The sequence below is a fragment of the Melanaphis sacchari genome, unplaced genomic scaffold (genome assembly GCF_002803265.2).
Source record: "Melanaphis sacchari strain LSU unplaced genomic scaffold, SCAv2.0 Contig32_pilon_pilon, whole genome shotgun sequence".
Classification (NCBI taxonomy): Eukaryota; Metazoa; Arthropoda; class Insecta; order Hemiptera; family Aphididae; genus Melanaphis; species Melanaphis sacchari.
Genome location: NW_020271199.1, coordinates 1,803,272 through 1,821,226, shown reverse-complemented (window position 1 = coordinate 1,821,226; position 17,955 = coordinate 1,803,272). Strand labels below are relative to the sequence as shown.

Sequence of the window (17,955 nt, the reverse complement as noted above, 5' to 3'; positions counted from 1 at the left end):
CTATTGTATTTACGTATAAAAAAAACCTAAATGAGATATTCAGATCTTAAGAAGTATCTAATTTCAACAACTGTAGAATTTATTTGTTAAAACCTTAAAAGCAACAAATTTTCTAAATACATGCATTTGCTAAACAATTTTGACGACACATACTTATTTTAAGTAATATTTTTATACAGGAAATTGTTCAATTTACGTGTACTTTTTATTAATAAATCACGTGCTCTGTTATATTTTACGCTGTAGTACTGTACCCATAGTTTTAGTTAGATGGGTAGAACCACTAGAACCTATTCAAAACCTACAAACTATAATTTGTTTTATTTTTTGCGCGTCTTTATTCTGTGTTTCAAATTATTAGAACACTACCTATTTTACACCAAACAATTCGAAAGCTAATTGTTAAATAGGTACATAAATATCTCTAAAATATTAATTTAAATTAATTAAATACCTTATACGAGAAATACTATATAAAATTACAATCATTTTATTACTAATATAATTATTATAATACTATTATACTACAGTAATTACCATAATATGCATGTTTATGTACGACTTGTCCGTCTGTGTGTGAAGAAGTTTTTGTTAGAATATTTTCTATGTGTACGTAGTAATGGAAATATGAAATGTGTGACCGCGAGCGAAGCAATATTAGAGTATAAGGTATTGTTAATCCGAACATGGGCTAATCCGAAAGACGCGGTAATCCTCAACGGGCTTGAGAATTATCTTGTCGCTATACTTGGTGACACGTTTTCCCGTAGACCCACGTAATAATAATAATAATAATATATAATACATTGCACGTTTACATCGCTTAGATATGATTAAATACGTCGATTACGTTCGTGAATTTATGTTATATTATATATTAATCTTTCACATTGAAAAATCTTAGTTCGTACCTGGTGTAATCAAGAATAATTTTATTCAAGCGGGAAATCGCTGAATCAAGTTTTTATCTTATATTTCAGTAAACAATGTACGATGATTTCAAACCGCAGTTCTTAAACCTTCAACAATAATTAATTACTGACTTTAACGGTTCAAGTTGAAATATAAAGTCATTTTTACAGTAGATATAGATAGTGTAGAAGAAGAAGAAGTAATCATCAAGATTTTCAAGCTGTTAGAATTCATAAAGGTCTCAAGGTCAAAATTGTAATCGTTAATTTAAAGTCAAGGAAGAGATGGATTCGATGAAGTATATTTTTGTGTGAAATGAGATAGAAGATTTGGAAAATTTTAGGGTAACAGTTTTTAGGTAACATTTTTTCACTTATCAGACATGTTGATTGATGAGTAATAATATGTAGGTATAAGAACAGTGGTTGAATGCAAATGCAATCGAATACACTTCAATTTACTTCGACAAGACAGATATTAGAGCCACATAGGGTGACGAAAAATTAAGTTTGATACAGTTGACAATTCAGTGAATTAGAACTGGCAAACTGGTACAAATAAGGAGAGTGGCAGTTATTTAAGTACCAAATCACGTTAATAGTATTACGTTAAAAGTAGCATTTAAAAAGGAGAAACGTAAAATAAATTGTTTATCGTCAAACACTTATTGTGATTTATAAACTTGGTTGAATACCTATATAAGAATATTATTGTGATCATTGACAAAAAAAAAAAAAAATTGTTCATATTATGTTTTGTCAAGGTTGCGATATTTTTACTAGCACTCTAAAGTTTAGCCATATTTATTCAGAAAAAAAACTACTATAAGACATAACTGTTTATCTGTATACAAGTACTTACCCATATATTGTATTTTTTCAAGACGATAATGATAAAACATATATGTACCAATCTTCGAATTTGATTTGAAAGAATAATTTTCTGGTGAAAACAGCTGTATACTGCGTGGCTATTTAAACGACGGACTTAAAAAATATATTAACTCGTTCACGTAGACGTCTGAAAAATTCAACAGACTAATAAGATGAAATAGTTTCATGTATATACGTAATATAATAATTATTCGTACGTTTATCGGGTAGAGCGAAATCCTTCTATCCCCAAATTCGACGCGATTATCAATTCGTTGTATTTCCATTGTTTTCAAAAACTACCTACTGGACCAATCTTTACGAAAAATGAAATATTATATATATTAGTTGAAAGACGGATAGATTAAGTTTGGGTAATTTTGGTTTGAGTGGAGGTGGCTTAAATATGTTTTCAGCCGAAAAACAGACATGACGAGGTGATTTCACACAAATGTAACAATTAATTATATTTTTTCCTAGGCTATTGTTCCGAGAACCTATAGACCGACGTTACAATAAATTACGTGCATGGTTTGTTCAAATATAATATTATGTGTATTTACAATTTGTTTGGGGTGATATCATACAGTGCCTTAGATATGTTTTTAGCGTTTGCTATTTTTCGGAATTTGGTTATTCTTGTAGGGTTCGTAGTGGCTCGTTAATTGGTTATCAGAAGATTTAGTTCGTCACGTGAGTCTACTAGACGATCGGTTGCCGTTATCGATAATCATTTTATTATTTATAATTAGATCAATATAAGACGATTATTAATCTTGTCTGCAGTCGAATCGGTCGTCTGAGTAATAGTCCGGTGGCTGGTTAAGCACCTTGATCAAAGTCTTTTGGCCGTCAGCCACCGGGTATTATACACCGGGGATCGGACTTAGCGTCTGTAGTATGAACGGGTGGATGTGTAGGCAACTGACAACATAAAGTTCTTGCAGTGCCGTTCTAAAAGCTGTTACTAATTGGAAGAAGTAAATTGAAGTGAAATCTCCAAACACAGTGCACCAGTAGGTATATCAGACAGTGATCTGCACCGCCGTTAGAATAGGCAGTGAAAACCGTTTTGTCTATAATGTGCAACGGTGTGGTTCGCTCGTCTCGCGAGTATTTTTTTGTCAAATAGATTTTGATCCTGGGTATTTGGGTATTGGTTTTTAGTACAAATGCGGTGTTTACCGTTGTATCGTGTATACTGTGGGGAATTGGTGGTTAGGTTGGAATTAGGTATAGAAATATTCTATAGTATCAAGTGGGTTAAATGAAATTGGCTTTGTCTGGACACACCGAACAGTAGCCATGGTGGGACACACTGATTAGAAATAAATTAAATTATTACCGTTATTTCTCTCCAATACGCCTTTGGTGGTTATATATGCTGTTAGTGTGATCTTATTGGTCACCCAAAATACGTAACTTGCTGACAAAATTTATTATATCACTTCAATCACTTACAGTTTCTATGTAAATCGACTGGATTGATGAATTACTACAAGTAATTATATATTATTTTAAATGAGTGAAACTTTATCTATACTCTTTCTGATAGCCCAAAAATACATATTTTAAATTTCATTGAAATTGATTCAATAGTTAAGGAGGAGAAAATATATTGGAGTTCTGGTCTAGGGATCGAAGTACCGGCTTCGCTCCATTTCAATGGATTCAATTGTAATATTATAGTAAACTAAATATGAATTAAATCTGTAATTTTTGATTATTGATTAATTTGAGGTACAGTGATATAACAATCTAAAAACATTTGAATTTTAAAATATCATGCAACGTACATTTAAGAAATTAAAAATAATTTTATATAATATGTTAAAGCTTATGTTTTAATTAAATATTTTAATTAAATATTAAGTTTTTTGATAATAACATAAATACTTTTTCATAATCCAGAGTCAATTTTTTATTGAAATGTGATCCGTGAGCTCTACATTATCTACATTAACTTGAAACTTAAAAGTGACTTCTGACTTATTAACAGTGATTATTCGAGAGAAGAGTTTCTGAGAGTACTTAATGTTTAACTTTATATCGTTAAACATTTGAATCACCAACAGTAATATTTTATTGCGTATTAATATTTTAAAGTTAAATTTAACATTGTTTCCAACGTGACCTAATAAGTCTTTTATTAATAAACAATAAAATACTGAAACATATTTTAATAGTTTATTCATAAATATTATTTTAAATTACAAATAAAATTAATTTTTAAAATTATATTTAAAATGTGTTCGATACAAAAGGAGAAATGTTGTACGGTGTCAGCGTGTGATCTAAATACTTCGATTAACACACAAGAAGAACCACCGAAAGATCTTACTAAAAAAGTAGATTGTGATAAGCAGAATGCCGCAACTGAAAATGGACAATATTACAAATGTTGTACTTTATCGCCCGTTGCACCGACTCCTTTGATCAATGTCGATTGTTGTGAAAAAGCGAAACCTTGTGTTAGTCATTTTTGTACTGCAGTAAAAGGCGAATGTAATAATTATGAATTGACACCGTACGGAAAAGACTTCGTTTGTAAAACAGGAAGATTAGTAAGTAAACATTAAAGAAAAAAATTGATTTTTTTCTATAAAACGTAGATGCGTTAAAAATAAATCAAAATGACTCATTCTTAAAAATTATAATTAAGAAATTAATTATATCAAATATGTTAAAATTTTATCGACTATAACAAATAGACTTTAACTTTGTCATTACTTATTTATTTCAGACAGAAATATGATATTAATTCAATATTAATGAATATTAACAATAATGTTTGAAAAATTAATTTTTTTCATTAGATATTAGAAAAGCTTGTAATTTTATAGCTAATTTTTTGCCAGAATGTTCACGTTATAAATTAGATTACATAATATACTACTATATTAATTATATATATGTATAATATAGTTATATGCACATATTGTGTATTTGTATACAAATAATAAGCACCTATAATACTTTGGATTTTTTTTTAATATTTAAATATACATAATTTTCAATCGTATAAAATACTATTGATTACATACAATACAAGGCGAGATCTTACAAAAAAATAAGATATAGCACACATTATTATATAACTCGATAATATAGAAACGTAATTTTATTTCAGATTCAAAAATGTTTATGTGTTAAGTTCAATGGCTTGCAAGATACATGTAAACATTTTGGTTGCTGCACTAAAATAGGTTGCATGAAACCTCTTTTCCCGAATTGCCTACCGGCGCGTCAATGGAAAAATGATTATATCTGCAAAAAGAAGAAAACCGTTCGATGCTGTATAGATGAATAAATAAAATAAATTACAATTGTGATCATATATTATTAAAAACATTTACAAGTAGTACAACAAAAAATAGTACTTGGGCAATATTTTACCGATTTTAGCTATAAGCTAGAGCAATGGTTCTCAACCTTTTTATACACACGGCGCATTTATTATAATTATACAGTTTGACGAAATAGAATAGAAATAAAATGACAAGAAGCAAACAAAAAAAGACATTTTTATTTTGCTTAAAATTTTTTATGTTAACATATTATATAATTAAAAATTAATATCTAATAACACTACGCATTTTCCACGGTCATCGCAGCACACCTATACAGCCACTTCGCGACATACTTGTGTGCCGCGAAACACCGATTGAGAAACACCGGGCTAAAGACTATGGTAGAGACCTAGTAAATATTCATGAAGCATTTTCAATAATAGTTGTCTTGTCTATTGGTCAATCCTTAAACCATTCTGATGTAGTAACAAGTAGGTGTGGGTTATTAGCGGAAGCTTACGTTATGTATTATATAATGTCTGTACTATGTATTGTGTATTAATGTATACTGTACAAGTATTGTAATCTAGATTTGATGTATTGGATTCATTTATTCGATTTAAGCGAATTTTGTCTATGATATAAAATTCTATTTATGTATCATGTAAATATGAATCTTTTTATTTGGACTTCACGTAATCAAAAACAAATGATCTGTTTTTAATAAAAATTATTTCAATAGATTCCACATCACTCGAGGGGATTGCTTATGGTTTATTTTTCCTGCTTATATTTAGTTTGAATTTAGGGTAGGTTCACGAAATTCGATTACATTTTTGCTTATTTAAATGATTGTCATTGGTTGCAAATTTTTATGCTATTAAATTGAGTAAAAATATAGAACATAAAAATGTTTACAAATTAATAAATTTAAAATCAAAAATGTATGGTTTATGAGTTATGAAGAACACAATTATTCCAGTGATAATTATTGTGATTTGCAATCATAATTTTTTTTTATTAATTCTGTACATATTATTAATATAAAGACATAACCATAATGATATTACATTTACGTCGGCTTTTAAACATTAGTTAAATTTTTCCAGTATTTAAAAAAAAAAATTGTCCAGAAATCAGCAGCGGAAAATCATAAAATGAATTATTGTGATTTTGTTTGTATAATTGTATTATATATTTAAATTGAAGTAAAACGAAAAACAATAGAAAGATAGATTAATGTTTGCCCCGACGAATCGGACAATATAGTTAAAAAAAGGGCATACAAATATGCATACGTTTATTTGTATTATACACTTAATATTAGATTAGACATTACAACGTGGCTTTTGCCTTTCCTTAAAAAGCCATATATACTTGTATTTCATAGTACTATATTACACTACCTAACTACCTATGCAAACACTATTTGAACATAAAACTGACAGTTTCAAGATACATCAGCAGATTTAGATTGTTAATTTGTTTTATATTTATTAGCGATAAGCAATAACCATTAATATGGTTTTAATGAGATCATAAGAATAATTTAGGTTTTATTGGATATATTATTAACAATATTAGATAACCGTTAAATTTATGATGTGTTGTTTACTGAATAGTAGATTGTTATTTGTTAAGTATACGTATAAAATAAAATTATAACGTATTATCAATTTGTTAATTAAATAAGTTAATTTAAACTTATTAACTTGACTTTAACTTAACTCATTTGACTGTACTTCAACTAAAATCTAATTTAAAATTGTTTTAATATTCCCAATCAAGTTAAATTAACTATTTATTAGTTATCCAACGCTGGACTGGACCATCAGTAAATATCTTGCATTATGCGTTGTCCATCAATTATATGACGGCGACGATAGAGATCTTGGATACACATTGGACAAGGAACGTTTCATGGAAAATAATAGTATTGGAAATGACGACAAGAAATTGTCGCCATAGCAACATCCGGAATGAATGATATATGATATTATTAGATACAAAATCATGATAAAAATAACAAAAACTACATCGGACAATCGTCAACAGTGTAAATACGACAGTTCATCACGATCAAAACTCAATAAAATCTATTTTCTATATTTTTCGTTTGTAAATAGATATTTTAGTGAGAAATAAAATCAAGTTACTACCATATTTTGCCGTAGAATAAAATTGAAGAGAGAGTCAACTGAAGTCTAGTGTTCCTTTTAAAACAATTACATAATCGATGACATTATTATTAATATAATAATTATTAATAATATTAAGATCTCGACGTGTTGCATGCTGAGGTATAGATATGAATGATAATACTTATGAACGACCGACTACCATTTCAGTCTCGTTTAATTTCATTATTTTTTGTCCCACTAAATTTCTGTCCGTAGTAATTGATTGTTTTAAATGTTTTCTAAAAAATATGTGAAAATAACGTCAATCTAAATTAATTATTAAACACTAGTCCAAATAAAATAAACGCATCGTTTTGAAATATTATTAAAACGTTTCTTTAATTGTGTATATTATCATTACTTGTACCTATTCTAATAGAATCTATAATTACACACTAGTTGAAATTAATAAATAATAGACTTTTATAATATAATAATAGAAAATAAAATTAATATTAAAAATAATATTAAAACAGTAATAAAATTAGTTGCTACTTATGTATCATTTTTCAAATAATAAAAATAAACTGACCAAACATTCAAAATACAATGAAATATATAACTTACATTTATAGACATCTACACAAATCACAATACATAATAATAATATTATGATGCATTTGGACTAATTTCACGTTTTATTTATATTTATTTTTAAAATTATATTATAATATATAAATTAAAGTCATTTTATAAACTTTGAGTTATAATAACACTATCTTACAAATATATTATTTTTACAACACATAATATTTTAAACACCTTACAATATAATGTACTGCAATATTATTACACACGTGACGATAAAATAAGTAATAATCAATATTGGCTAACGAAAAGTTGAAAAATATATTCAAAATCTAAAGGGTGTAATATTATATGCATGTAATGATAATATTTTCTAATGACTCACTTAACGCAAAAAAAAAAATATCTACGATTTGTCAGATGCGAATAGCTATTTGAATGTGATGTAATAATTTAATACGAAATTTTCGGTTTAGCTCTGTAAAACAATTTAGAACTATTTATTTTAGAGGTTAATCGAATGATAAAAAGAAATCGTCGAAATAGGTACGTCTTAATATTAAATTGAATAAGGTGCATTAATTTTAGTCGTCTTGTCTTTAACACATAATCTTTAAGCAGTTTAATTTAAGGTAAAAATAATATGTTTAAACCAAAACTATAAACGGAAACGCTGCGGTTAATGTTAAAATATGAATAATAAATATTATTGTTTAAGCTGAAAACATAATTTAATAGGATTTTGAAATATTTTGTGTCCTAACTTAACAGTTTATAACGGTATTAAAATGAATTACGGTGCAATTATATATCTATAGAAAAGTTTTTTCACGTCTATGATTGAAGTCCCAAACAACATATTGCAATTTATGCATATAAATATTACATAGAAAAATAAAAAATCGAAACAGCGAGAAAACTATAATATTAAAGCTCTCTTATAAATTAACAAAAATAAGAAAACATACATTAAAAATTAAAATACATAAATAACTTAATATAATAATAATATATAATGCTAATTTATTTACAGAAAAAATTTTTTTTTAATAATTAGTCGCTTGGCATCAGTTTGATTATTATCGTTTATTTCAACATTCCGAAGTATTCCGTGTTTTCCTTCAAAAAACTTTTTTTAACCTATACAGATACCTAGTTGAGTTAATATAATAAACATTTAACTCTAACATTTTACATTTTTATACGGTTTTTCGATTTATTGTTCCTACGATTGGAATACCATGAATGAGTGAAGGACATTTTTAATATATTAATTATGCATGCAACGATTAGAGTAGAATGGTTAACGTCAACTAAACGATACAATTTTTTCTTAAATATTATTACTTATAATTATATATCTTGACATAAATTGACAGGAATCTGTAATCGTGGAAATGTTTTGTTATACATATAGGTAATTACCTATCTTAAAATAATAGATAAATATTTTATACATTGCAAGTTGCATTTCAATATATGTAATAGACATATTATAACTATATAATATTTAGTACGATAAAAGCACAATATATTATAGTGTAATGTATGCAGTAACATATTAATATAATGAGTTTATTTTTACTTTTAAACTTAACAGAATTATCTCAGAGGTAACACAAGTCAAACATAATAATAGGTATATAATAGTATTTAATAATTATATATAATATGATTAAAATGGTTCAATATTACAAAGACAATGATTTTGAGTCTAGAAAATCATTGCGGCCACACAAGCTGTTTTAATTTACATCATAATATAATATTTACAATCTCAATTTCATACAGTTTACACTTAAAAAAAAAAAAAAAAAAAAACAGAAAAAACAGAAAAAAATAACTCTCTCAATTTCATAAATAACACATAAAACATTGTGTCCATTTACGTCGATTGAGTGACTCTTGAGCATCGAACGATAAGGAACAAATTAAACTTACAACATTCGCGGTACACGTTATCGTTAATAATATTAAAATAAAATCAAAAAGCATTATAACACGTGCTTTATAGAAAAAAAAAAACACGAAATATTTGAACGGATTAGGTCGCAGTACGCGGGCAGACGGGTAAATTAATTATTTATAGTATAATAATAGGCGCACGGATAAGCGTTAAGACGGAAAGAAAAACCGAGTAGAAATAAAATAGAAGCGTGATTTGGATTGTGTGAGATGTATCATGGATTGTCTCGATATCGATAAAATGAAGAAAAATAATAGTGACAACAACTCCGCGGCCGCACTCTGTCGGCGGTCCACTGCGGAAAATCGCGGAAAAACTCGTCGGTACCTATGACCGCTACCTACATATAGGCACACAATAGTAATATGACGTTGGATTAATTGCGACCGTGTTTGACCGTGATGTGAGCCTACTGCAGCAGGGACTTGCACGCCATTGTAGAATAATAATAATAATAATAATAATATCATATTATTATATCGGACGACGACTGGTCGATTTACGCCTCGTTATAGTTGGCGGCGGCGGCGACGACGACGACATGATGGGCCCAGCTGTGACGAGCAGTATACCACCCCCTACATATATATCGTGTAAAAATGTACTTGTAGGTATACTATACCTACGTCAAAAAGGAAAAGAAAAAAAGAAAACTGGGGTTGAAAAAAAAATAAAATACCATTAGGTTGAGAAATTTCGACGACATTTGGCGGACATTTTGCGTTTTTTTTTGTTTGTAAAAAAAAAAAAAAAAAATTAACTGTCGTTAATTTACCTCTATCGCGCGTGCGTGCGCGCACACAATGTAATATATTATATTACAACGGTGAAACTTTTATAATGATGTTTTGAGTGTGCCCGTAAGAGTTTTCGGGAGCGACGAAACAGATGTCCTGCGTATATAGTTTCGGGATTTATTATACTTTGAGATGGTTTTTCGTGATTAATTATCGTCCTCCGAAAAATTTATAACGACCGCGTGTACGTGGATCGGGGATCAACCGCCCCGCCAGCGTCACACGGCGACGTGACGTTTTTCATTCGCGACGATCGGTTGGGGCATCATAGGGGGGGAGAGTAGAGGGGCGTCGAGTGTCTTTATTATAATAATAATATTATTGCTGTCTTATACGGTGACCGTTCGGCAGCGGACGGCGGGCGGGCGGACGTCGATCACGATTTACTTTTCCGGAAAATTGGCGGTCGACGGCCATTGGCGGTCGTGGAGTGGAGGCACTGCTGCAGGCACGGTAGGTAGGTATAATGTGTTCGGGTTACGCGCGCTGTTTGTACCGCGGTATAGTGCGGTTATATTATTATGGTCGTGACGATCGGAACGGTGCGTATGACCTGTGGTTGAAAGCGGCGCGCAAGACGTGGAACAAAAATCAAACAACAACAGTAAAAACATAATAATATTATTAAACAAATTGAGGAAAATTTAAAACATTTTTCTTTTTCTTTTTTTTTTTTTTTTTTAAATACGCCAAGCGTATTAGTTTAGCCGAATGTCCGTGGTCCGTATAATATGTACCTATATATTCAATATACGGTCAGTTGCAGTTGTGGTCGTCGTCGTCTTGTGGTGGAGGGGGGAGGGTTGTCTGGGAGCGAGTTCACAACATGACCAAATCGTCCTCGGGAATCGGCTCGAAGTCCGTTTGTCAGAACCGCGTGGCTGCGATGATCTGCTGCTGCTGCTGCTGCTGCTGTTGCAACGGTGCAGTCGATGGCGGTGGTTTGCCGAAAACTGGACCGCCAACGCCTCTCTGCTGTAGCTGTTGGTCCACTGTCAAGTCGGTCTGTACACACACAACAATACACATCGAAAAGTCAGTCGTGTACATCGATATTACCGAATCATTCTGCATACACTGTTGTTCTGCATTTCAGTAAGTGGCAGTAAGTTATACGTATATGATAAGATGAGGTAAACAATTGTCGATTTAGCGTCATGCAAAACAGGCAGCCGTGAGGGGTGAGCGACTAAATTTCGGGCGAGGTAAATTTCTATAGGGAAAATTGAGTTCTCCATAGTATATTGCATGCACGCAGTATCTATATGACGTGTGTAATACGATTTGGTCCATGTTGCTTAGCCTAAATGTTGCACACAATTTTGTAATGGTTAAAACTTAAAACGATTAATAAATCATAATAATATATTCGATGTATAAAAGTTACTTGTATTGTAAAGCCATCATTTTTGTCTTACTGCAGTCAGTTTATTATCGTAAAAATTAAGTTAACTATAAGGATTATTCGCTATACTATGGTAACAATAAAACAATCATAAAAAAATGAAGGCGTCTTATGCATACCTGCACCTTTTAGATGCCAGTGGAGTATTGAATGTATTGATTTTACAACAATGCGTGTTTTGACTTCTGTTTGTCATAATATTTTGGGACAATAAAAATGCTTTGATTTTTAGTAGAAAATTAAATTTTTTTGATTAAAAGTAAAATGTTTTAGTACGTTTTAAAGTAACTGGGATGAAAGAAAAAAATAGAAAAATTAAAAACATGAATTTAATGTAACTCAAAAACGAACGGATATTAAATAATCAAAATTTTCATAAAATTCTTATATTATAGTTTTCTATAAATAATACATATTTTAAATTATTTTGATTCTTTTTAAGCTATATAATATAGTTTGACATTTATTTTCTATAAATTTTGATAACCAAAATAAGTTTAGTCGGTCAAAAATTTTGAAAATTTAATGCAAGAATCCATATAAGTTTTTTGTTATAAAAATTAAATGATATTGGAAATATATATATTTTTTAAGCATTTAAAGTTATTCAATTCGTCAAAATCCTTAACATTTGCAAGCCGTTTTTAAAAAAAAAAATTAAAAAATTAATAACATTTTTAATTCATACCTGAGATTTTAAAATGTAATATATTATCTAAGGTTTCTTATAAATTTTTATTTTTTGGAATTTTGTCTCTATTCAAGCTGTAGTCTTCGATTATAATTAAGATAACGAAGATAATCAAGATTAATCATTTATGCATCATCCTTTAAAATTTGTCATGATGAGAAAGATTGCTGTTGGGTATGGTTTATTGTAGGCATGATAAACACTTAACATCACCACCGCTGGAATAAATATAGGACATATTATGGTCAATAACTAATAAGCTACTTTACTATCGATAGACATAACTACGAATAAATATACACAATATTTAATTTATTAAAAACGGAAGGCTACCAATTTAATTTGATAGGTGAGGAAGACAGATATTATGATCGTTCGTTAATGTTAAATGAATTTCGATAACTTAATAAATCACAGAAGAATCGTCCTAACCCGACCTTAATCACTCAGTTATATAGTCATGTAAATATGCAGTAAACTCGATCCTTATACTATGGTTGTTTTAACTGCTCTAAAGGAAGGTAAAATAAATATCAACAGATTAATTTTTCAGTTATTAAATGTTTTTACTGTTATCTGCTGCAACTCGTCATTCACTATAGAATATATTTATATTTGTGTGGAGGATAACAAGCGAGTTTTTATTTGAAGCGTAATTTTTTTAGGACTATCGGTATGAAGCAATGTTTTAAGTTTTTAAAGTAGATGGTTCACTAAAATATTTATTCAAAGACAATAAATACGTCGCCGATATTGGCGAAATAGCTATAGCAATGAAATCGATTGAATTAAAACGGCGGTGAATACAATTCTCTCTTTTTGGTGAAAATACGAAGTCTAAGGTCGATTGGAAAGACAATTTAGTTCTAATATCTCGTGAAATCAGAGGGGGGGGGAACGATTATGTGTATCACAATCGCTTTATAATTTAACCAATTGACTATCATAAACGACTAAAATATATTCGGATCATGATATTGATGAAAAGTTCTATGTTTTTATTTATTTTTTATTGATGTTGTTTATTTATTTTGCTCTACATACCTACAGTGGTAATGGTGATTAATATTGACAAGATGTGGAGGGGAACATCTAAAGCCAATAAATATTATCTTAGATGGATCCAAACAATATAATTGTTTTTCCTTAAATTTAATTAAATGATTTTTTTACAAATATTTTAGACGAAAAAGTTGTTTTGCATTATTTTAATCTTGATAATATAAATATTTTTCGGGGTTTTCAATTAAATTTATTATGTTAGTTGATGCTGTGATTCAAGATTAAAAACACCTTGCCACTATCATTATTGGAGAATTAAATTATATTGACCTGTCGAATTTATATCAACATTTTATTACTAAATAAATTGTTCGTAGAAATTTAAATGATTTTTTTGTTATCAGTTAATCATATTATATTTCAATGACATATCCAATGATTTAAAGATAAACTTATATATTTGTTTGATATTTCATAGAACTGTTTGTTCACTACTATTTAGTTTGGGATAAATACTGATTTAAAATATTAATTTATTAATTTCATAAAATCCAATTATAAAATTTCCACATTTGTTGCAAATATTAGACTTTAAGTTTAATATAGTATTATAATTCATAGAGCAATATTTATTACTTGCATACAAAAACTATTATTAATAACACACTATAGGTAAATATTTGCATTACCATTCGAAATTCAGAATTTAAAATCTCCACATACGTTCAAAATATATTTATTATTATGACAAAAAGAAAAATAAATAACACTTTGCGCAAACGACGAATTTTTATAAATGTGTTTTCACAAATAATGAAATGTGCCAAAATAATGTTGATTTAAAGCTGAAAGAGTTTATACACTCTTGGGATTATATAGGGTTTATTCCATAATGTATGTGAATATTCAACTGAACTTTTTTTTTATAAATATTTTTATACAATCTGTGTTTATTGTTTTATTGCTTGAAGTATTGCGTTATTGTATTAAAATATATCCACTACTTTTATATTATTATAATATGTGTCGGAATACAATGATTACTAAGTTAAAAAACTTAAGTGGGTATTATAGTAATCGTTTTAACCATAGAGAAAAAATTTCAATTTTACACACATAAAAAGTATAGCCTACGGCAATTAATTAATATACATTTACACAGAAGTTGTTGAAAACAATAAACAACATATTGAAAAATTAAATATTTATAAGTTACTGAATATTTACTACACTCGATTGTTTGAAGCAGAATTTGAAAAAAGAAGCGGGTGGTGGGGTGCAGATAATTTATCTAATATTTTGAAAGTAATGTAAAACAAAACATAATACTATATTTTATTTCTACAGGTGATAAAAACTCAAGGGTGGTAAAAAATTCATGCGGAGTGAAAAATTATTTTAAACACGTGCATTAATTTAAACACACAAAAGTTTTTAAACAAAAAAAAAAAAAAAAAAATACATAGAATGAACAAAAATCATAATTTTATGAAAGTGAGTCGAAAGTACGCTTTATTAGTTGATTTCCAAACATTAAATTATCATACACAACGCGATTATATAACAAATGTGTAAAAAAAAAAAATAAAAATAAAATAATAATAAACTAAAATGTTGTTAAATTTGCGCTTTAAATCAAAATACTTTCTTACAGTCTTTCTATAATTATAATATAGTTAATATTATATACTTAAATATAATCGAAAACGCAAAAAGTATTTCCCATATAATATTATTATAACGTAATATAGGAACTACTATATTATAATGTAGTACAATAATTATTAGGAGCGTACATTTTGTATGATGTGTTAATGACAAAATATAAATTATAAAATGCATGCAGCTTACAAACAAAACAAATAAATAAAATATAAAAGCTATCAGCACAACTTTATAGTCTACGAACGTTATATTAAAATAAAGTAAGCGTTTTTAGTTTAATGTAAAAAAAAAATGTCATTTTAATTTCAATAATAAATAAATAATAATAATAAAATTATAGACTAGGGTCTTGTTTAAATAGTTAAAATGTACAGTTCGTTAAAAATTATTTGTGGTCCGTATGATGACTCAGATATATAGGCAATATATAACTGCAATCATCGTATAATAATATTAACGCGGAATTAAATCGTGTGCATTATATTTGATTACACTAAATGTGTTCAAAGTGCTTTCGTTGTATTTACATACAATACGCGAATGTAAAAATATATATTTATGTATCAACTTAGCTAGTATTATAATGATAATAATATATGAATATTGAATAAGCTTTAAATAAATATGCTTTGTGCCATATTCATATTTTAAATCCAGTCCGTATTTTAGGCATAATTTAAAAAAAATTAGTTTTTAATCTTATAGGATATAGTGCCATCGTTTTGAAAAAAATGTTTAATATGAAAAAACCGAAAAAATCATAAGCTTCTCAGGTAGCACGTAAAAGTTTTATTATAGCTATCAGCTAGTTTATCATGTTCTTAATCATTAACAAAAATTATTTAATATAAATGTATTATACACAAATATTTGTAATAATATTTATTTAACTTATCAATTGTTAAGATGCCAGAAAGAAAGAAAATACCGTGTCAACATTAAGTTTAGATGGCCATGTTAGGAAAACTTTATATAAAAAAAGCTAGTTTAACGATAAGCTGAAATAGGTTCTGAGTTAATTAGAAAATTGTTGAAAGAATAAAAATAATATGTTCGTGGTATGTGTAGAGACAGAATGTGAAAAAAGTAGAAAAAATTGGCTATGATTAATAAAAACTAACTAGATCACTGTACACTTTATAGTTGTAATACGAATGAGCCACGAAGATACGACGTTTTTACGTCATAGGTAATTAATAAAAAGCTATATAAGGGATAAACGGTCGGAATGAGAAAAAAACGTGTAAGCGACGGCTAGTGGTACAACTAAGACGTAAATAACGACGATAAATTTTATGCGTTCCAAATTTAACTTTTGGATTTTCCGGTTATGGTTTTTATTGTCAATTAGTTTAAAAAAAAGGTTCTACAGGTATAAAATTGATTAAAAAAAAAAAAAAAACAAGAATACTGAATAACGGACTGGATTTTGTCATGTGGAATGGAAAAAAAAACACGATGCAAAATGGAAAAATAATGCAAATACTAATAATTTCAATAATAATCTAGAATCGTAAAAAATAAATAAATTTAATGGTCAGTACGAGGGAGGGGGAAGAGCTATGTCGTCGAGCGTGCGTTTATACCGTGCTCTCGCGCTGGTGAAGCTGATGATGGTGTTGGAGCCCAGGTTGGGCGGCCAACAACAGAGGTATCTCGGCGGACCGATCTTGCTGTTGGTTGTGGCCGTGTTTGTGGTTGTTGTGGTATCGGCCAAGAGTCATGGTACGGGCCTGCGGGACCGGCTGGTAGTGCGGCGGCTGCAGGGGATGATGGTGCAGATGGTGGTGCTGGTGTGGGTGGCTGGCGAACTGGTTCTGGTGGTCGACCTGCACGTATTGCACGTGCTGAGGTCCGCCGCCGTTGTGCCGGAGGTGGTGCAGTGCGGCGGCGGGCTGCTGTTGCTGCTGTAATTGTTGTTGCTGATAGTGTTGATGGAGCAACAGCTGCGGCGGCGGCGTAGGGCACATCAGGTTTGGGTACACAACGCCGGCCGAAGGAGAACCGTTGACAATGTCCGAAGAATAGATCTGCTGTTGAGGTGTCATCGGTGGAGGTGGCGGCATAAGTCCGCGAACCTGTAACGCAACAATGCGGCGATCAGTCTAAATATTTCCAAACAGATGGTATCGGATTCTACAAAGGGGTAGTGGAAATGTCTTTGCGAGTTGCAGCTCTCTCATTGAGAATATATTTCCAATTTTTTGAGCATTCTTAACCATCTGCTAGGCTTTTAATTTATTCAAATCCTGGTTTTTGAAATATTCGAGATGCTATAAAGATGTATTTTTCTTAAGAGCGATTTTTTAAACACCTATAAGATCTAGATTTAAAATTGAACTATAGCACTGTCTTGTGGTGATTAAAACTTTTCTAAAAATTGTTAAGCAGCTTATTATTTTTTTGAAAATGTGTATTATGTATCGAAGTCAAAAATTGTAACGAGATATCTCAACGGTATTTTATTTTATGCATTAAAAATATTTTAGTATCTATTATATTATCAGCTGGTATGCATGTATTGTATGAGTATGAAAATAATTTAAAATAAGGTCAATTTTTGAGTCGATTTACTATTTTAATTTATTAATTTAAACATTATGTAAACCTAATTGATGTTCGAATGATTTTATATTTAGGGAAACCT

At 29.2% G+C, this 17,955-nt stretch overlaps 2 protein-coding genes across 2 annotated transcripts in view; one reads left to right on the top strand and one right to left on the bottom strand.

Moving 5' to 3' along the window:
- Positions 1–4,030: 4,030 nt before the first annotated feature.
- LOC112596625 lies at positions 4,031–5,094 on the top strand. Its single transcript, XM_025342388.1, has 2 exons — positions 4,031–4,348; positions 4,915–5,094. Exons 1-2 carry the CDS (start codon positions 4,031–4,033, stop codon positions 5,092–5,094), a joined length of 498 nt encoding a protein of 165 aa, XP_025198173.1.
- Positions 5,095–11,256: 6,162 nt separating this feature from the next.
- The window catches only part of LOC112596579 (nephrin-like), a gene marked incomplete in the record, with an annotated part of 408,876 nt that continues 402,177 nt past the window's right edge, over positions 11,257–17,955 (bottom strand). Inside the window, 2 exon segments of the mRNA XM_025342339.1 lie at positions 11,257–11,550; positions 16,895–17,386. Of these exon segments, the coding sequence (XP_025198124.1) occupies positions 11,413–11,550; positions 16,895–17,386 (630 nt within the window).